Source organism: Canis lupus, chromosome 23, assembly GCF_011100685.1.
Source record: "Canis lupus familiaris isolate Mischka breed German Shepherd chromosome 23, alternate assembly UU_Cfam_GSD_1.0, whole genome shotgun sequence".
NCBI classification, from domain to species: Eukaryota; Metazoa; Chordata; class Mammalia; order Carnivora; family Canidae; genus Canis; species Canis lupus.
In genome coordinates this window covers 22,219,958-22,241,899 of record NC_049244.1, presented here as the reverse complement: position 1 = coordinate 22,241,899, position 21,942 = coordinate 22,219,958, and the positions used below count along the sequence as shown (strand labels likewise).

Below are 21,942 nucleotides of genomic sequence, written 5' to 3'. Positions count from 1 at the left end.
ACAGATAAGGTGCCTGATATAGTCTGTTTCAGAATGCATTGCTAATAAGAGAGAAAGTCTTACTTTCTCCTGGTTTCTTCTCCTCCTGAGATTAAGGAAGAGAGTCTTCCAAGAGCCAAATGAGGCCAATGTCAGAAGGCAGACACTATTGGAATCATATGAGAAGGGATTACTTGTCCACTGCTGGAGAAGACAATGGCCAATATGAATCTTCATCTGTGTCATCAATGATGATAATACTCAATGCGAAACCTAATTTAAAAAATGTGTAATGCTGAAATCAATATTCATGAATAATGAGTGCTTTGAATAAAAATGATACCACATTTCAAACCAAGGATGCAAGAAGGGCCAGTCCTAGGGCAAATGAATGTTTATTAATATTGGATACTCTCTGAGAGTGCTATCACCAAGCTTTTATTTCATGAAACAAAGCGTGTCACAATGCAGTCTCACTAATAGTCAAGTGTTTAAATCGAGCTAATGTAGGCAGTTAAACCTGCCTAACTACATCTGTATCTTAGGGTAATTTTACTCATAATATCTAGGCTTTAGTCACCTTGCTCTAAAGAGAAAAAAAACAAAAAACAAAATACCACACTGAAGTCTTGTTACTTGGCATTGTTTTTCCATGACCTGTGCCTTTGAACTGGGACTTACCTGCATGAACTTTGCTATGCCAACAGAGCATGCAGTTCCTCCATAGCCTGATAAATATCTTATCCCATTTTTTTCCCCACATGATATCACTGTGGTGCATTCTTTGCTTCATCTCCAAGCCCTTGCCAATCTGTGTAGGTACTAAATGTGATCCAAGGTATTAATGAAACACCTCCTGAGTTTAAATGGTTTAGTGTAATTCTCCCAGTATCCTTCAGATGAGCTAAATCAAATCAGAATTACACACCACCTTCATTATCTTAAGTAGTATTTTTATTATGTAAATGGAAAGCTATTAGTTGACAAGAAGAGCAAGTCTAAGAGAAGAAGACAAGTTTTAGACCTGATGAGTCAGAGGTATAAATGGAAAAGTAGCCATTGGATAAGAGAGTCCACTGCTTAGAAGCCAGTTCTGGGCAGATTCCACTCTGAGCAAACATTGGAGAGTCATCAGAGAAGAAATCTAGACATGAGAAAGATTTCCTTGGAAAAATGTAGAAAAGGCCTGGGCCTCCGCCTGAGCATTGATGATCCTTAGCCCAGTGAGAAAGACCCAGAAGGACTGGAAAGAGCAAGATGACCCAGAAGGACTGGAAAGAGCAAGATGGGAGGAAGGAGAATGTGCCTGCCCTGAGGCAAACTAACCAGCAACTTCCTAGAGGAAGAGAACAGAAACAGGGGCTAACCTATCAGAGTATATTAGTGTGTATTGCTAAAAGGCGAGGAACACTTTATCACATATTTTTAGTCCAATTTAGTCCAATAATGAGTCCAATTAAGATTCCATTGTTGATTTTTTTTCTTTAAAAAGAGCTAACTACATGGTCCAAATATAAAATGCTCTAATCTGTTTATAACATAATTTTATTAGCATTTTTTTTTCTCAACGTAAGTTTCTTAACCATGGATTTCATTTTGAGGTGTGAATTTACTCTATCTTTTAAACAACTCCCCTTTCTTCTCCATCAGCCTAAAAGCAATTACATTTCAACTTCTGCACAAAGGGAAGTGTGCTGAGAACTCTACGTAGTGTATCTCCTTTGTACTTTCATAGCCTTTTGAATTTAAAAAATAAAATTAAAAAAGGAATGATGAGGTTAAAGACAATTGCTCAAGGTCACACCATTAGTAAAGTGTAGAGCCAAAATTCGACACCAAACATTCTGCTTCCGGAGTCTAAGCCATTATAGCTACATTTTATTCAGATATTGCCATTTTGTTGACGACGTGTAATAAAGAACAACAAATTCTATAAACAAAAGGCTGATTTCAAGTAAACTTTGCCAAAGCAAATCAAATGAATATATACTGAGCGGGACTCATTTTTTAAGGCAATTGAATATTCAGGAAGCAATTTCAGTTTCTTGCTCCACTGGTGCTTATAATCCAGTGTATTGCATATTATGCATATATTGAATCTACCAGATACCATTACACAATAGACTGAATGTTCATGCCCTCCTCCCCAAATTAGTATGTTGAAATCCAGCCCCCACTGTGATGGCATTTGGAAGTGGGGCCTTTGGAAGCTGTTTAGGTCATGAGGGTTGGAGCCCTCAAGAACGGGATTAGTGCCTTTATAGAAGTGGCCCCAGAAAGATTCCCTGACTTCCACAAGTGTGGCTAAAGTCTAGGAACCAGAAGCTAGGACTTACCAGATACCAAATCTTCCTGTGCCTTGATCTTGGATTTACCAACCTCCTGAACTGTGAGAAATGAATGTCTGTTAATTATAAGCCACCCAGTCTATGGTATTCTATTAGAGTAGCCCAAATTAACTAAGCAGATGCATTCATCCAAAGAGACAATTTTTTCTTTTTTTTTTTTTTTTGAGACAATTTTTTCTGTTTGAATTCAGTTCTGTTTATTTCTGTTATTGATTTAGTTTTCCCTTTCAATGAATCTACACAGTCCAGAAGAGCAAAGTAGAAGTTAAACTTACATCCATCAATATTAATTCTCTTGAACTTAAAACTCATATGTGCTACAGCATTCACTTGATTGTGAATGTTTTCATTCAATGTTTCACTGTGATTTTTTTCCCCACATTTCAATTGAATCTTCTTTCATAATAGTCATGACACAAAATTCCTAGGAAATGCAACTGGAGTTAGCAGTGGGTAACATTTAGAAATAACCATGGAAGAGACTATGTCACTATCACCATCGCCAAATTAAAATAAAATATATCAAAAAGAGTGGCAATCACATTTTTGCCATCTTAAGGGGCCTACACTTAACACATTCCATTTGTAGCGTCTATTAGCTTCTGAGGTGTAGGAAATGTAAGTTCTGTTTTCCAGTACTTTGGTGAACAGTCTTACAAATCCTATAATAGCAAAAAAAAAAAAAAAAAAAATTCAGATTTCAGTTTCCTCAAGAACATTCCCTGTGGAGCTGACATGTGCTCTGTTTAGTCTCGGCCTCAATGTGATTGTTTCTTCTGGCAGGTTTTGCTTAAAACAAACCTAACTTTATATTTTCTTTTAATTCTGAAACATTTGGTCCTTGGAAGTGTTGTAAAATCAGTTACTAATGGACTTGTAGTAATTATGGTGTTCTGAAAATGACTGGCTTTAAAATGGAAGAGAAATAAAATGTCTATAAGTGATTGCAAGTGAGAAGATACACAAGCCATATTTTATTTTTCTAAGAAGTCCTGTCATTGTGAGCACTTATTATATTTTAAGTTCTGTGCTAGATGGCTTTTTATATACATTATTTATGTAAACAACGAAGATATCCTTGTTCTTATCATACAGGTGAAGAAACAGAGGCTTAGTGAGATCCATTTACTGAAGATAAACTGCCTTGTTAAGTGGTAGAGCCAAGAAGAATTAGAAATCAGAGATATCTGATTCAAAGCCCATATTCTTTGATCATATTACACCCTTCTTCCTCTCAAATACCTAATAAATTATGGGAATCACATGAAAGAGGTTTTTGTTTTTAAAAGCACACAAAGAGAGGCAGAAGAGACATAGGCAGAGGAGAAGCTCCCTGTGGGGAGCCCGATGCAGGACTTGATCCCAGAACCACAGGATCACCACCTGAGTCAAAGGTAGACACTCAACCACTGAGCCACCCCGGTGCCCACAAAGAGGTATTGATGGAAACAGAAACTGCCTTGGAGTAAGGATCTAAGTTTTCATATTCACATAGCTAGGAGAGAGCAGAGACAGGATTTACAAATCCAGGAGAGAAAAAAAACAGAATTTGCTTATAGCCTCAAGGAAGAGAAAGTCATCATATCAAGGTTATGGAGCCATTACCAAACATAACATATAAATGAAAAGGGACATCTATATTATGTTAAAATAAAAGACCTCATAAAATAATACAGTTAAATATGAGGATTAAAGTGAAACTAAAATAAAAGGGGAGCAAATAATCAGTGGGAGCTGTCACTGCTGGGAGCCACATTGGTAGAGAGTGCTGGCAGTACAGGGTCAGTCTGAGAGAGGCAGTCTGCAGTGGCCCTGAGCTCAGAGAACACCAGGCACTGACCGAAAGTCCAAGACCAGAGACTAAGGTAAATAAGAGAACAGAAGTTTTTTGTTTTTTGTTTTTCTTTGCTTGCCATAATCACTTTCTTGCCCTCCTGTGAATTGCAACCTCAATTATATAGTTCTTTGCTTGCTGTGAGGTACATACACATCCTGATTTGTGCTACTAAAACCCATTGATCTGACTCAACTCAGACCAAACCAGACCTAACTGACTAATGTAGGGCATCACAGAAATGGTCTCTGATTTTTCTTTGACTACAAATTTCCTAAAAGCTCATTTTCTTATTAGGAGTATTAGAATTTGAGTATCCAGATATCACTGGCCTAAATAAATTTTGAAGAGAAATATTTAATTTAGCAATGAGGATAAAATGTCACAGTAACTAAATTGCACTCTGCTGGTGTGTGTGGTGGACTATCTGCATCGAATTATTCAATTTCAAATAATAATAATAAACATTAAAATAATAATAATAACCACTCACAATTTTTGAGCTCTTTATATATACATAGGATTTTAATTTTCACAGCCTGAATAATTTAATTTTTGTAGTAGTGAAACGGAGGCTGTATGAAATTAAGTACTTTGTAGCAGCCAATTCAAAGTAGGAAGGCAACCACTAATTCGCTGGGCTCAGTATTCCTGCTCTTGGTAAAAATCCTATTCTATCCATTGTCCCCATAAGCCAAGGATACAAATCCCTATCACTACTTCCCTTTCTAGTACTCAGGACATAGTTACCAATCAATCATATATCTAGTTGACCTCAGAATCCTTCCAACACAACGTACTAGTATCTAATCCAGTTGACCAAAGTTTGCTATCCCCAATATAATACTCAAAATGACCTAAACCTGATGACATCAGGACATCTTAGACTCAACTCTCAGAGTTAAAGACCATGTTAGAAGACACATAGAAATGCTTTATAAACATAAGAAGATGCAAAGTAGAATCATCCCCATGATTGGTGTTCTTATATCAAGCTATTTGGCCAACTGTTCTGCCTTCCGCAGGTTAGAATCTGGTTAGAGGAATAAGAGTGGCATGTGACTTTTTTGCCAAAGCTTGCCCAGGTTATGAGGACAACAGTAAGTCTCCTCAGTAAGTAGGAGACTTCCACTCCTCAGCTTTCTGCAACAGTGACTGTAGACATAGTATGTTTAGTGATACCCCCTCCGGACTCAGATGTGATTGAACGGCTTGAAAATATACAGCTTCCTCATAGTTATTCTTCCTCATTGATCTGTCTCTGAGAGTGGAAGCCTGTGGATTGACCTGATCAATGTAAACTGAGAAAGGTCTGTGGAAAACAAAAGAACTACTAACCCTAAAAGGAAACTGGAGAAGGGGTTCTGATCACAGACACAGAGCTGTAGTTAGTCCTTTTAAATTCATGGGTCTGTTTGCCTTAAATTGTAAAGATTATTTTGTGCTTTTGAAAGGACATTAATCCCAAAGGAAGAACAAAACAGAATGAGTCAAATTGCTTTGAGCAGGAATGCCTGCTGAGAGAGGAGAGAAATTCTGCAAGAAGCGTCTCTTGTGAAATTGGCACTGCATTTTCCTGAATGATTCTGATCTGTCCCGCATATCATTTTCAAAAGTCATTATGCCTTCCAAGCGCTAACTATCCGTCTCCCATGTTATCAATGTCATTATGACCTTTTCTTGCCTATTCATACCACTGAGTGGCTTCATCATATAAGTAAGATAAGGAAAATACTTGTTTAATATTTTCACATTTATGTCATTTGTTTAACTCCTCCCTGCCCTTCAAGGTTTAGCTGAAATGCCATTTCTCCTCCCCCCTGTCCATTTAACGCCAAAATCAATTTTCTCCTTTGCAAACTTCCACAGAATATTTTAAGTGGTGATGAGAACAGGCTTTGTCATCAGAAACCTGAATCCAAATTCCAACATTTTCATGTCCTAAGGCAATTAGCAGCTATGTAGTTTCTTCTCCTATAGATTAAGAAAATAACACCTAAATCACAGGATTTAAGGATTACATGGAGAAATATTTAACAGTGTAAACACTAGATTATAGTAACTCTTCTTACTGATATTTTCATGATTTTATTTAAATGATAGGAAATAGGGGGATCCCTGGGTGGCGCAGCGGTTTAGCGCCTGCCTTTGGCCCAGGGCGCGATCCTGGAGACCTGGGATCGAATCCCACATCGGGCTCCCAGTGCATGGAGCCTGCTTCTCCCTCTGCCTGTGTCTCTGCCTCTCTCTCTCTCTCTGTGTGACTATCATAAAAAATAAATAAATAAATAAATAAATAAATAAATAAATAAATAAATAATAGGAAATAAACCGATACAATATTTTATGAAATTTTATTTCATTAAAGTTATTGTTTAAATAATTAATCATTATGTTGGGTCTTACTTTTTTGTTTGCTAGTACAATTATCTGGCTATGGCTTAAAAAGCTTTGGAAGGGAAGTGTTCATGTCTGTTTTACCTTAATTTTTTCCCATGATGCCTAATGAAGTGCTTCAAAGTTTATGGGCACTTAAGTGTTCTTGAGTGAATGAATAAGTGAATGGATAAATAAGACATTGTTTCTCTGAAAACTAATCCAAAGAGAGTAAATGGAAATGGTGAACTATATTTAATTTCATTAATCTCTGTGGTTCATTCCTACTAAGAACATGAACTATTAAATAATGTTTGTTTTCAATGGATGAGCATTGTGGTGGTAGGCACAGGAAACAAGATTAAAAAAAGAGACAGAAATAAATTAAAAAGGAAGGAAGGGAGGAAGGAAGGAACTGGAGAGGGAATACAAAACAGTAATCTGGGGAATGATCATCATCAAATCAGATATGCAAATGACCCACCTGACCTAAATAGAGCTATTACTGAAACAATTTGGAAACAACATGGAAACTACCCAGAAAGATGTCCTATATGGAAACATCCACTCTTCCAAGATCTCATGGTGATCCACAGAAGTATTTCTATCTTTTAAACTGGAAAGTAATTAAGCATATGACATTATCTGACAAAGTATTACATGAGACAGAGACCAGCTCTGTGTCTAAAATAGTCAACTCAGAATCTAGCATGGAAATATTTACTATTATTTTTGGTCAGTGGAAAAATGGACACATGCTGATTCACAGTCATCCCTTCTTAGCTTCATTTTCAATTATTTGCCTGCTCTGTCACCTCTTCTCTCTTACCACCCCTCACTATCCTATCCTCTCAGATTTACTTCTTGGCACGTTCATTCTCTCTCACAAACATTCATCAAATATTTATTGGTTGCCCACTGTTGTGAATGTACTGGGTAAGTTTTAATAAAAGTAAATATGATCCCAAGCCCTTTAAATAAAGATAAAATGAAAGCAATAGCAAGGGAATGAGCACATTCTTTTTTCCATCCCTATTCTCTTCAGCAACCCCTTTGGAATAATAGTTTTCTCTTATTTAATAAAATATTTCTCTGAACCATCAAGTAAAAACAAGTAAAATTTGTTAATATTAGCATTTATTAACAAAAGCAAACCAGCTTCTCACTGGACATTGGTTGGCCTTACTTTGGTCTTTGCTCCATATTTTCCTATAGTTTGAAGCCCACTTTTTTTTTTTTCCAGCAAAGAGCCATGTGTGATGTTTAATTAACAGTATCAAATATGACCGGCACTTTTTTTTTTTTTTAAACAAAATGTCATATGTTTGGTATTTATATGGACTGGAATCAAGGCCACTTAATTTTATGAGTAGCTTTCTTGTCCATTTGCTACATTTTCACCAACTATTCCAGGCAAACAGTTTTAGATGGCATATTGGCACTGGGGAAATCTTGATAATAATTGTTTATGGCAGTCTTGCTTGTAGCTGAAGAATTCAATTAGTCTAGCCAAAATTTTAGTTGGCTCTTTTTGTCAAATACCCCTAGCCAAATCATGAGTGCTATACAATTCCTTTCTTTTCTATTCTTTTTTTTTTTTCTTTTCTATTCTTATACACAAACACACAATCTTCTATTTCTTATTCCCCACAGACAGCCATGTTGTATGCTCACTCTGTCTTTAATGGCCACTACCACAAAGCCAGTAGATGTTTTGGAGAGTCTGTATTTTCATTTTTAATGTTGTCTTCCATTTTCAATTGTCCTTGGCTACATTTTCATTTAGCTAGCCTAGGTAGGATCTCAACTGACTGATAAATTCCAACTATTGATACAAGCATAGTAGACCTGTTTGCAAAAACTCAGACTTACCCATCACAGTTCAGAGTATTATATACTGTTACAAAAATATCTTAAGTCCTTCCCTGATAACATAAGAACATGGTGAGTTAAATCTTCTTTGAAACATGTTTATTTTTATTTTTAAAAATTTGTATGTTCAGAGATCCTATGTGAATATGGTCTCTGAATAAAACCCTACATTTTTGACACATGGGATGTAAATTTGATTGATTGGAGCAAATTATATTATTCATTATGTTTCTGGAAAGGCAAAGGCAGTACAATTGGTAAACTAAAAGTGATTATTTCAGTAATGAGATATTTCAAATGAGCAGGCTTTAATCTGCTAAAGGAAATAGCAGGGCGTACCTCGAGAGGCAAGCTTAGGAAAACCAGCTGTCCCTCAAAGATATCCATAATACCAAAAGCACAAATGTATATCACAGATAAAGTAGGGTAGAAGAGACACCAAAAGGGACAGAAAAACAGCTCTGTGTATATTTGCAATCCATACAAAAAAAAACAAAAAACAAAAACATGTATTCTGGAAGAAACCAGACAAAGAATGATAAAAGAAATACAAAAAGTTGTAACAAAACAACCAAAAAAAATTTTGCATATATTTTTAGTGTCACAAATCAGAAGATACCAATATGAAGGATCATACTTAATATGACTAAAGGAAAGAGAAAATAGAGATTTCATTGATTTACTGATTCACAGAATGGGCAGAAATGAAAAAAAAAAAACAGGTAAATTATTGTTGGGCACCTAGAGTATATTGAACCCATTGGCTGGCCAACTAAAAACATCACATGCCAGTGAAAAGCATCCAGTACACCATATGTCTGACATCAATGAGTCAGACTTCAGAACATAAGAATTAATCATATTAAGCCTGATTGTTGGACTGATTTTGGAGAGAGAAGGGTGTAAAGTAAGCATACAGGCCACATTTAGTGAAGTTCAAACAAAGGTAAGTTCGGAAGAAACACAATTACATAGAAGTCTTCACAAAATAAAAAGCTAAAATCTAGACTATTGGAAGGTTCATTTGTTTGTTGTTCTATTTCATTTTAATGTTGAAACCAGAAGGATTGGGTAAGTATGCTCATGGTTAATAGCTTATGAGAGAGGTACACACTCTGGCAAATATCCAAAATACAGAAAAGATATGATTCAAGGGAAGGCAGATAGAGAAAGAAAAGGAATTGGGAGAAGCTAGTTATTGGCAATGTTTGCCTGCAGGTAAGAGACTCAGTGTGACTTAACAGCCTTTGACTATTTGAAAAGTAATATAGGAAGGATGGTGAACAGATGTTCTCCATTTTCACTTAAGACAGAAAAAGCAGACAGAGGACTGAAAGTGCAGAGGAAGGATAAAAAAAAAGTTATTTTAGTTGCAACCATGTCTGGAGGAAATGGCACACTTTCAGTCCTTCCAATAGGAATGACTGTCAAGGGTTAAAACTTTATAGGAAAATGAGCTTCTAAATCTCCTCTGCAATGTTGTAGGATTCATCTGGGAAGACATAAAAAATCAGAACAAGTTTGAATAGGATGGGACTTAACCAATCAAATAATCTACTCCCTGAGTAGGGGTAGGCAAACATTTCTTTTTTTGGAAATTGCCAAATAATAAATATTTTAAGCTTTGTGAACCATATGATCTGTACTGTAATTCCATCGTTGTAGTGTGATGGCAGCCACAGACAAGACTTAAACCAATGGACATGACTATGATCTAATAAAATTTTATTTACTAAAACAGTCATCAAGCCAGATTTAGTTCTCTGGCACTAGCTGTAAGTTTCCTGGTCTAAAATGTTGATTCTCAAACTTTGTGAGCATCAGAAGTACCTGGAGGATTTGTTAAAACACAAATGCTTGAGGTCAACCTCTACTTAGAGGTTCTGAGTCCTGAGCAAGGCCTGCTAATTTGCATGTTTTACTAATTGACAGACAATGCTGATCTTTTGATCTAGGGACCATACACTAAGAACCCTGCAGCCAGAAAATGGAACTGACAAGCCAAGGTCCAGGCGAGGGTGTGTGTGTGCATGTGTGTGTGTGTGCGTTGAGCAAAATACTAAGATGGATTTTCTGCTTCCCAGTGTACACACTGTGCACAATCCCCAAGAATGTGAATTTGCTGGGTATTACTCCTGTGATTATGTTATTCTAAGTGACATGACCTCAAAATCCGGAGATTATCAGAGTGGGCCTAAGCTAATCATATGTGACCTTTAAAAGCAAAGAACATCCTCCTGCTGGTCAAAGAAGCACCAAAAGCATTCAATGGTGCTGTTGCTGGCTTGCAGATGAAGGCCACATGGTTAAGGAGCTCAGAACAGCTGCAGACTCACAGGAGCAAGGAAACAAAGACCTCAGTCCTACAACCATAGGAACTGAATTCTGCCAACAAGAATGAACTTAGAAACAGATTTTTATTTTTTCCCCAAAGTCTCCAACCAAAATCTTGATTTTAGCCTTATGATGCTCTGAGCAGAGAACACAGCCACACCAGTGCTCAACTCCTGACCAAAAGAACTGAGAACTAATAAAGGAGTATGATTTTAAGCCTCCAAATTCCTGGTAAACTTATTCCACAGTATTAGGAAATCAAACACTGTGTAAAGTGTATACCCCAACTTAGACCTAAACCTCCCACATTGAACCAGTTATAAGTCTACCTCTAGACATCATTATCAACCCCAACAAAAACCAGACATGCTCTGCTCCACCCTTTGCCCCTTTTACACGCATACTCCCCAAAGCACTGTGTTTGGGAAGCATCTCTCTTTGAATTAAAACATTCTCCAATTGTTCAGTCCTCTCTTCTGGTCAGGGGCTAAAAGAAACTTAGGTAATAAATAGCTTATTTGTTTGGCAAGCTTAGCCATGCTAAACTTAAAAACAGTTAATTGTTTTTTATCTTTTCAAAGAGATTTATATTCTTTAGCATCTAATTTGAGCCAATCCTGACTATTTTAATGACAAAACCCCTTTAAGAATTTTTGATAAACCCAAATTCATAAGAAGTTCAAAAATACCCTCAACAGTTAAGTATTATAAAAATCATATTAATTTAAAAGCATTACATTTTCTGACATTTAAAAAGTCTCTGACATGGCATATCCATAGTTTGATTTTTCTAATGTTCTTATAAAGGTCATGTTTATGGTATAATAAGCACACATTTGCAAGGGTTATTAATCAGAGCAAAGCTAGGTTGCAAACAGATTTCCAAAGAATTTCCCATTTTTATTCTGAACATATTAGCTACTTAAGAATGTCATATTTTTCAAGAGCCTACTTGGAAAAAAAAAACTAATGATTAATTTTGTTCAAAGGGATGTCTTCATTTTAAATGAAGCAGGAGTGTAGCTTAGGAAAATAAATGACAGGGATGTATTCTGCTAGTTCAGCAAACTTGTATGGCAATTTGGAAAATTCTAATTTTTAAGCTAATGCTTTAGAGCTGGTACATTGCTAGTTAGCAAGGAAACCGATAAGGTCTATGAGCTTCATAAAGAATCCAGTGGGTATTGACAATAGTTTTTTCTAATGTGTACGTGAAGGAAGGAACATATCCTATTAATGCTAAGAAATACTGCAAAATTCTGGTCCATATAGGTATTAAACTTTATTTTCTCAATCAATTACCTTCCCATTTTGTCTTAGCAAGAGAGATATTGGATTCCTTCTTGCCAAATGTAAGAAAAAAATAGATTTCTTTGGTTTTAATATTTAAGAAATGTCAAGAAGAGTGTCCCTGAGGATTTTTTGGCTACTAGCTATTTGGAAACATCACTTGCCTTGGGGACAAGAATTCAACCTACCCTTGAAATACAAGTACACTTTCAAAATATTTAAGTTTAACAAAAGAGGGGATCCCTGTGTGGCTCTGTGGTTGAGTGCCTACCTTTGGCTCAGGGTGTGATCCTGGGGTCCTGGGATGGAGTCCCACATCAGGCTCCCTGCATGGAGCCCACTTCTCCCTCTGCCTATGTCTCTGCCTCTCTGTCTCTCTCTCTCTCTCTCTATCTCTATCTCTATCTCTCTGTTTGTGTGTGTGTGTCTCCCATGAATAAATAAAATCTTTTAGAAAAAAGTGTAACAAAAGAAAAAAACACACACAACCTGGCTCAGCCTAATGGTTCATAAAAGAAAGCACAAATGGCAGAATTTTAAGCATTTGATTTTCAAATTTCTGTACCTCTCTTCAATCTTTCCATATGAGTTTCTCTAACCTTGTGTGTAACGAACTTTATAAACCAGACATGCTGGCACATGCAATTTCGCTCCAACAAGAGGAAGTATCAGTCCAAAGAGCTGTTTCACCTGGTGGGTGTTTTAACCAAACACTCCAGTTAGATTTCAAGGGCTCTAAAGAGCACAGCTCATAAAAAGACCAAGTACAAACCCATTAGAAATTGATGAAATTAGTAATTGGCATTGCCAAACTACTAATAGCATGGGATTTCTAGAGAACCTTTCTTGTATGGAACAACACATCTGCCTATCTTAATTTAGAAAATGAAGTGCTAGAAGTACAAATGATCGGCCACCCTGAGGTTTTGGCCAAGGGACCAGCAAAGCAATAAACCAACTGTGATAGCAAGATAGGTGAATTCCCTAGGCAATAATTCCTCAACTCAGACAATCAGAGCAGGGAGGATGGGTCAACAAGAAAAAGAGAAAGAACAATGGTGAAAACTAGCAGGCAAGACCTTTGGCTGTCACAGATGTCCAGCTTGGGTTTCCCACACGAATAAGTGATAAAGGCAAATTGAAACATTCTAACCTTTCATGTGACCCACATTAGAATAATTAAAGATAAATAATATAGACAAACATAAACAATATAGACAAATAATTAAAGATGAAGAATATAGACACTGTATTTCCACAGAAAGACAAAGAAAATTTTAAAATGAACTTTTTTTAAAGCATCAAGCAATTTAGTAGTTGCAAATATAATAGCGTGAAGAAACGTGTATTCAATTTATAACAGTTCTCTTCATTATTGTAACATAACACAAACTAAATTATTATTGTGTTTGGATTTTAAGGTTGCTATTATTATTATTGGCAAGTACAGATTATACATTGGAATACAGAGATTTAAATATTATGCTTTGAAATCATGTATGGTCTCCAACCACATAATTAAAAAAATAACAATGAGAAGCTGTAAAGCATCAGTGTATAGAGTAACATTAACCAATTGCAATATAATGTGAGTCACAGACATGAGTCACATACATAATTTTACATTTCCTAGTAGCCACATGAAAAAAGTAAAATGGAACAGGTGAAATGAATACAATAATGTTTTATTTAATTCAATTCACATAGAAAAGCATTTCAACATATAAGCAATGTAAAAAAATGGGTTATTTTATGCTCCTTTTCTGTACTAAGTTTTCATTTAAAAAAGTATATATCTTATACATCTAGCATACCTCAATTCAGACTAGCCAATTAAAGTCTGCAACAGCCACCTGTGGCTACTGACTACTGTATTTGGCAGCACAGGGAGAGAAGTTACAAAATCAGACTTTAGAGTCAGAATATAAATTTAAAACTTATCTCCCCAGCTAACTGATGTGACCCAAGCAGTAGAACTAATATTTCTTAACTTAATTTCCTTTCTCTGTAAAATGGAAAAAAAACAATAGTCCCTACCATTAAATGTTGTTCTGTTGATTAAATGAGATAATCCACACTTACGAAACATTTAATACTTTTTAGTTTTAATAGACTATTTTAATATGACATTGGAACTACTTATAGTCCTAAGATGTGAGAGCCGCAAAAATACATTTTGTCAATTAAAGTGGGGTTCTGCCTTTAATGATTTGGTCACCTCTATGGCAAACTAAAAATAGATATTAATAGATACTTTCCTGATCCTTCCATCATGAAGAGGAACCTATTCTCACCCTGTGAGTTATCACTGATCTTGTAATCTGATTTTCCAATGGAATATGCAGAAGGAATGCCATGTGCATTCTAGAATCTAGGTCTCATGAGGTTTCAGAGTCTTGCCATTGTCATCCAGTAAGGCCTCCTGGAGAGCAGTAGGAAAGGAAGCCAGTCTAGCCTAATGGAGGATGGGAGGCCATAAAAAGGAGAACCAGATTTCATAGCCGACAGCTAGCATCAACCTCCAGAAAGGTAAATGAGGTCGTCTTGGATCTTAGAGCCCCAGAGACTCTTGAGATAAATGTTGCTATAGGAATAAGCTAGACTAAATGAGCAGAAGTACCCAAATCCAACATACCAGGAGAAATACTTTACTTTTGCTGTTTTAAGTCAGTTAGTTTGGGAGTTAGTAGCAAGTGGTAAGTACAAAACTATTAACCCAAAACCTATTATGCTTTCTGAGTAAAGCAAAAAGTACTTCTAAATTCACAGGGAATAAACAAAAAAGGAAACACAATGGTTCATCAATGATAATCATGTACTGTATTGATCTGTGCCATTTGGGAAATAGCTGAATGGCTTCATGAAGCTTTATGTTCATTATAGAAAAGTTAGACAACATAAATAAGCAAAGAATAGAAAAAAATTTAAATCATTATAAACTCACTACCAAAAGTCACCTCTGTTACTTTTGGTGCCTCAACTATTTTGCTGCCTTTTATTTTTTTAAGATTTATTTATTTATATGTGTGGAGGGGAGGGGGCAGAGGGAGAGCGAGCTTCAAGCAGACTCTCCTGAGCTGGAGCCCGACCTGGAGCTTCACCTAATGACCCTAAGATTATGACCTGAGCCAAAAATTAAGGGTCGGCCACATAACTGACTAAACTGCCTAGATGCCCCAATTTTGCTCCTTTTTAAAATATATATATATATATATATATATATATATAGGGGGCAAACACATTAATTTACAAAAACAGAATCATTTGAAACTGCCTTTATTCTTTTGAGAATAATTGGACTTTTTAGTAAATATATTACTAAAACATCATTTTAAATTTTGAAAAGTACTTTACTTTAGGGTATACCATAACTTATTTAACCAATGCCCCATCACTGGGCAATTATGATATGTCCAGCTTTTCCTATTATAAATATAGCTGACAGAATAATTTTACAATCATAAATAAGTTATTTCAAATGAAACAAAATAAGAAGGCAATCAATAAATGAAGGGAGGATAAGGCATACCATGAAACACATCATTATATCATTATTCATTAGTTATGTCTATATTATAAAACTAAAAAAACAAGTCTTTATCACAGCTAGATATTAACATTCTTTTCAAGTCTCAGCAGCTTTAAATGTGTTTATCAATGCTTCTATTTCCAAAGTATATGGATAAACTGTTTAAGCCGTTTTTAAATAATAAACTTTTTAAAATCTATGAATTATGCTATAACTATTGTCATCTGATGAAATTTGAATATTCAATTAGTATTCTAATATTGTTAATAACTCCAGAAATAAAACATGAAAACCAAATGCCAAGCCATATAATTTTTAAAATGACAAAGAGAAATTTCTCAGTTCCCACACAACAGCTTTTTACCATACCATATGTTTAAAAGATCAATTAAGAGCACACCAGGATATCTGAAAACAGCATGTGTATACTATGAAATTATTATAATGTGCTTGTGTTCCCAACAACATACTTCAATACATATATAGAGAGATGCCCTTTGCAAAGAAGACTATTATCTAGTTAAATAAGCTAAGAAAAATAATCTCTGTGACAATGAAAGGGAAGTTGGAGATAACAAACCTTACACACTGCCATGGCTAAGGCTGTATAATGTCAACATCCAGGGATTTTTGTGATGTCCAAATATTTAGAATCATCTGGCCTTCCCTACTTTCTTTTCCTGAAGCACAAAGATACTACCACAATTAAAGACTGAACAACTGAATCTCAGAACAGTTATACCACGCTGAATGTGTTCTAATATAATACTATATAAAAAGAAGATGCCAGAAAGAGAATTTTGCAGTTTATCCAGTGATGTCCAGAGGAGAGCAACACTAAATTTAATTAACCACTAGTATTCAATCACTGGAGATGTGTGTTCTATTGTAGGGTTGCATAAACCCTCTGACCTTGCAATGTCTAAATGAACTGTCACTCAAAATGATCAACTTTCCTTTACTCCCATGTTCACCGAGCAACCTGCAGATTGCTTGGGCCTTTTCAGCCACCTGGAAAGGGTAGATTTGAAAAGTGGCTTTAAATATATAGTCACTGGAAATTCAGCATATTCAACTGTATATTAGTAATTAGACATTTAGGTTTAGATTTCACACGCCTTTTGTTCATACATGTCAGTCTTTGAGAACTGGCTTGCTTCTTGTAATAGCATCAGATTATGGGGAGGCTAGTCAGGTAGTAGCCTGGGCATCAATCTAATCAGAAGCCCTAAAACATTGAGTCTCAAGATTTATCAGAATCATCAAGATGGCTTAAAACAACACAGATTTCTGCGTCCCAACACCTGAGAATTCGCATTTCTAAGAACTTCACAGGTGATGCTGACTATAATGACTTGAGGGTCTTACACTGAGAGTCACTGCCCTAAAATACCCTTGGATTACATTGGGAATGTTATGGCAGTTTACACTGGTTTCTAAACATGACTCTTCACAGACCTAGTGAAATGTAAGTGCTTTTGTGCCTACCAAAGTGGATAGTGCCCTTGAGTGATATCTCAGACCTAGCTCCTTAGGAAACCAGAGCCTGAAGCAAGAACTAAGTATTAATGCTATATTGAGGAGGTATGTGGCCCAGGCAGTGAGAGTAAGGGAATGGGATACGAGGCAGGGAAGACTGGCAAGAAACACAAGGTGAGGGCACCTGGGTGGCTCAATGGTTGAGCATCTCCCTTTGACTTGGGTTATGATCCTAGGGTCCTGGGATCAGGTCTCACATAGGGCTCCCTACAGGAAGCCCGTTTCTCTCTTTACCTATGTCTCTGCCTCTCTCTGTGTCTCTCATGAATAAATGAATAAAATCTTAAAAAAAAAAAAAAAAAGAAAGAAACACAAGGCAACGCATGGCCACTGCTTCAGAAGAAGCTGTGAAGAGACCCAGCCAACTCTGCTGGACCATATCTGACGTCTCCAGACGGACTGTGCAGAGAAACTGTATTGTGGAGCAGCCAATGAGAGAGAGGGGAAGGAGAGGAAATTTGGCTACCTTCCTTCTTCTTTTCTCCAAATTTTCCTAAGTGTGCCCCATAGGAAGCCAACCCCCTGCTCTTCCAGGTTGCATCATCTGACCTCTTTGGAACAATGACACATTCCACTTTTCAAGAGGTGTGGCATTTCATTGAAGTCTGGAAGTATCAGGAGAAGCCAGAGATCCAGAGCTTAACTCTATCTAAAGTAGCCAGTTAGCCACATCCCAAAAGGAAGGCTTGACCCTCCTAGACTAGCTACTGGACAACGCTAGATGGCTTTGAGAGTCTGTTCCTTGACATTGGTAGTGGGTGACATAGCGCAAGAAGCTGAAAGTCTAGAGAATGGAGGTACTGAGACTTTCCAGGAAAGCTCATAAAATCTGTCTAATCCCATCAGAAATTAAAAGTCTTACCTCATTTTCACCCACTTATTTCCAACAAATAGGGATAGCATTCTCCCCATCCAACTTTGAAATGACAGATCTTGTCATTTCATACCAATTCTGAGATCAACAAGCTCATGATTGCCTGAAAATGCTACACAGTATCAGCTAAAATTTTAAGACTGAATAATGCATGCCTTGGTGCTGCTAAGGAAAAGGAGATTATCTTCATTATTTTAAAAATCTAAATGTGAAAGTCTTTAATATATCTACCAAAAAGTTGGCTGGGTCAAAATTGCAAAAAAAAATTAAAATAAAAATAAAAACAAAAAGGAAAAAAAAAAGCATTGTTGTTATTCTAAGTGGAAAACATTTGCCAACAAGAAAGAGAACTAAATCTATTTTCAATGAGACTTTACATCTGTCCTAATGAGTGTGATCCACTAAACATTATGAGTGATGAAAAGACTGAGAATTAAATATACTAATTATAAAGTACATGTAAAAAAAATCCTTTATGCTAGACACAAAATTTGTATGTAATTTTTATATATATAAAATTTTTATTTCTTTAGGAAAAATATCTTTTTTTAATATCACTAAATATATATTTTTTTAATTTTTGTTTTTACTTTAAGTAATCTCTATACCCAATGCGAGGCTAGAACCCACAACCCTGAGATCAAGAGTCTCAAGTTCTACTGACTGAGTCAGCCAGGCACTCCTCATAATTTTAATACAAAATAAATATATATGGATAAACATTTACATCCATGTAACACAAATCCAAAGAATATTGATTTGAAAGGGCACTAAGCCACTAAACCACCTAGGATGCATATATAACTCAGTTTAGCCTTGTTTAGGGGTTCTTAAGTGTACCTGAGCTTATAGACCCTGCCACACCAGGGTTGGAAACTATGTGAAGCCCTCATTGGATGGTAAACTGGACAACCTAGCAGAAATCTCATGCTTATCCCTCACCGTGCTTATGTTCTTAACTCTACACTCTCCTGATGATCATCTTCAGACCCCAGGTCATTTTCTGATGTTCTTTGAAAACTTCAGCATATGGGACAGAGTACTCCTTCTTCATCTTCTTTCGTGCACAACATCTATATTGAAAATCCACCCTACCCCCTAATGTTAGATAGACTTTTTTCTGTGCCCTACTCCAATGGTTCTCAGTGTGGTTTTCAAGCCAGGCAGCATCAGCATCAAATAAGTACTTGTTAGAAATCCAGACTCACTGGCTCCACCCCAGACCTACTGCATCAGAAATTCTGGGTGTTAGACCAAGCAAAGCATGTTTTAAAGAACCTCGGGTACTTCTAATACACCTGAAGCTCGAAACCACCTACTTGCCTCAGCCTAAGCATTTACTCGATCAGTATCTGGAACCACTCTTCCAAAATCTCAAACTCAGGCTGACCTCTGATCACAATCCACGTTTACTAGATGTTCCCTTTCTTACAACCTCTTGGCTTTGCTTCCAGGTTTCTTCTCAGTCTCTCAACCCCTCCTGCTTCTTTTCTTTCCTCTCCAGCCTGGGCCACATGGTCAACCAATTAAATTGTATTCTCATGAGTACTCTCAATTTCCTCAACTCTTTAACTCTTGACCACAGCTGTCTTGCCAATGCCATACCCTAAATCAATCCAACTGACTGTTCTCTCTGGGTTGTTTCTGTATTGCCAAGTACTGCTAGAGAAAATGACATAGCCATGCTCACTTGGCTCCACTACAAATTTATTATATTCAACCTCGGTTGGTTCCTCTATGCTACTTGGCAATTATTTTTATTCTTCCCCAGTCTGTTTCCTTTCCCACCCACAACAGCTGTTCCACAACTTTGTAACTTCCCAAGTCCCCAACCTCACCTTCAACCTTCACACTCCTTCACCCAGAGAAGAGTCACCAGGCAGGAGCTCCTTATACATTCTTACCCTCTAACTAAAAATGGACTTAAATATTTATGCCCATCCTTTCCTCCCTTCCTTCCTCTAAGCTGTCTTGACCTCCTTTCCTAGATCACCTTCACCCATCTCCCTTTTCTCCTATCCTATATTGGCCAAGATCCTGATGCCTACCTATTGAACATGCTGATTATCACTGCTGTGAAACTATGTTATCTGTATGCACTGCCCATCTAAATTCTCACAACACTTAACTTTATCATGGTAAAATATATATTATATAAACACTCACTATTTTAACTATCTTTAAAAATATGGTTCAGTGGCATTGAGTGCATTCATACTGCTGTGCAACCATCTCCACTATCCATCTCCAGAACTTTTTTATGATCCCAAACTGAAACTCTGTACTTATTAAAGAGTAACTCCCCATTGCCCTCCTCTCCTCATCCATAGCAACCGTTGTTCTACTTTCTGTCTCTATTAATTCAACTATACTAGGTATCTCACAGAAGTAAAATCATATAATATTTGAACTTTTATGTCCAGCTTATTTCACTTAGCATAAAGTTTTCAAGGTTCATCCATATTGTAGCAAGTATCAGAATTCCATTCCTTCTGAAGACTGAATAATAATCCATTGTATATGTAGACCACACTTTGTTTATCCATTCATTCATCAATGAATATTTGGGTTATTCTTACAAAACTTTTGTATGGTTTCTAATTTTAACCTCATTTTTTGATAAAGATCCTGAAGTTTACAGAGATTAACTAAATTGTTCATATCACAGCTGTTAAGCAGGTGGAGACATCAGATCAAGAAATCTTTATATCTCTGGGTTTTCCCACTATATCCCACAGGCTCTATCTCATATACTTTGGAAATTCTTTGGAGATTGTACTAGATCAGTTTTCAACTTCAGTCAGGTAGGCTTTCTCCCTCACTACCCACTCCTTTCTAAAATCATATTCAATTCTACTCAATACTAAAAATAATTGTTTGACTTCCCGCTCTCAATGTTACTTCCCACATTCTCCCAAATTTGGCCATCAAAGGTCACCAGTGATGTTCTAAGTGTCTTTTCTTCCTCTTCTCCCACTCAAAGCTGGTCATTTTATGCCTCCTAATCCAGCACCAATGTATTTTTACAGACTTATCTGTCAATGACACCCTTTCTGCACTCTACACAGGACATCTGTCCCTCCTGAGGAGCACAGGGGGGCTCCATTCTTCTCCCTACATACTCCTTACAATGTCCTTTTCTTCCCACTCCCACTAACAAACTCTTTTTTAGACCCAGGTCATAAGTCCCTTTTGTGGAGTCTCCTAGGCCATCCCAACTTCTACCTGTTTCAGACAAAGCAATCATGTTTTTCTCTGGGCTACCATTATTAATGCTACTGGCCACTATAATACTAACATTCTCCAAATATCTGTCATTCTCCAAGATACTATGAACATCTTGGAGGTAATTACTACTTTTAAATAGAGTAGAAAATTTACATATTTGAATATTTCTTTTTTTTTAATTTTTTTTTTAAATTTTTTTGTGATAGGCACACAGTGAGAGAGAGAGAGGCAGAGACACAGGCAGAGAAGCAGGCTCCATGCACCGGGAGCCCGACGTGGGATTCGATCCAGGGTCTCCAGGATCGCGCCCTGGGCCAAAGGCAGGCGCCAAACCGCTGCGCCACCCAGGGATCCCTATTTGAATATTTCTTGTGACCTCCTCATAACTTCTTAGCCACTTCTTCTCCAGCTATATTTCTGGCAACTAGCTTCATATAGCTGTAATCATTCAGCTCCTGGCTTCAGTGATAATACGTATCTGTTGCTTTCTTCCCCAGATCTTCTCTGGTTCTTCAATGAGGGCGATGCCTAGGGAAGATTGAGTTCACAAAATGCACAGATTTAAATTTCTGGGGGATTTATCCCATGTTGCCATCTATACCCAAAGGGAAACAGCACTGGTGGAGTGCTTCATTCTTCAGTCTCCTGCGTAGAAATTTCTGGTACTACCGTATACAGCAACTCAGAGAGCTGCAGAAGGATTGAGCCTAGTTGTCCAGAGCAGTGATCAGTGTGATAA

General features: G+C 36.7%; 1 protein-coding gene across 4 annotated transcripts in view; it reads right to left on the bottom strand.

Moving 5' to 3' along the window:
• The window catches only part of ZNF385D (zinc finger protein 385D), an 889,598-nt gene that overhangs the window by 225,326 nt on the left and 642,330 nt on the right, over window positions 1-21,942 (bottom strand). Inside the window, exon 1 of one of the 4 annotated variants that reach the window (XM_038570724.1) lies at window positions 14,292-14,383. The exons of the other annotated variants lie outside the window; for them this stretch is intronic. Within the exon in view, the coding sequence (XP_038426652.1) occupies window positions 14,292-14,307 (16 nt within the window). The 5' untranslated portion in view covers window positions 14,308-14,383. Of the gene's footprint in view, window positions 1-14,291; window positions 14,384-21,942 lie in introns of those variants that run through there. 4 annotated transcript variants of the gene reach the window in all.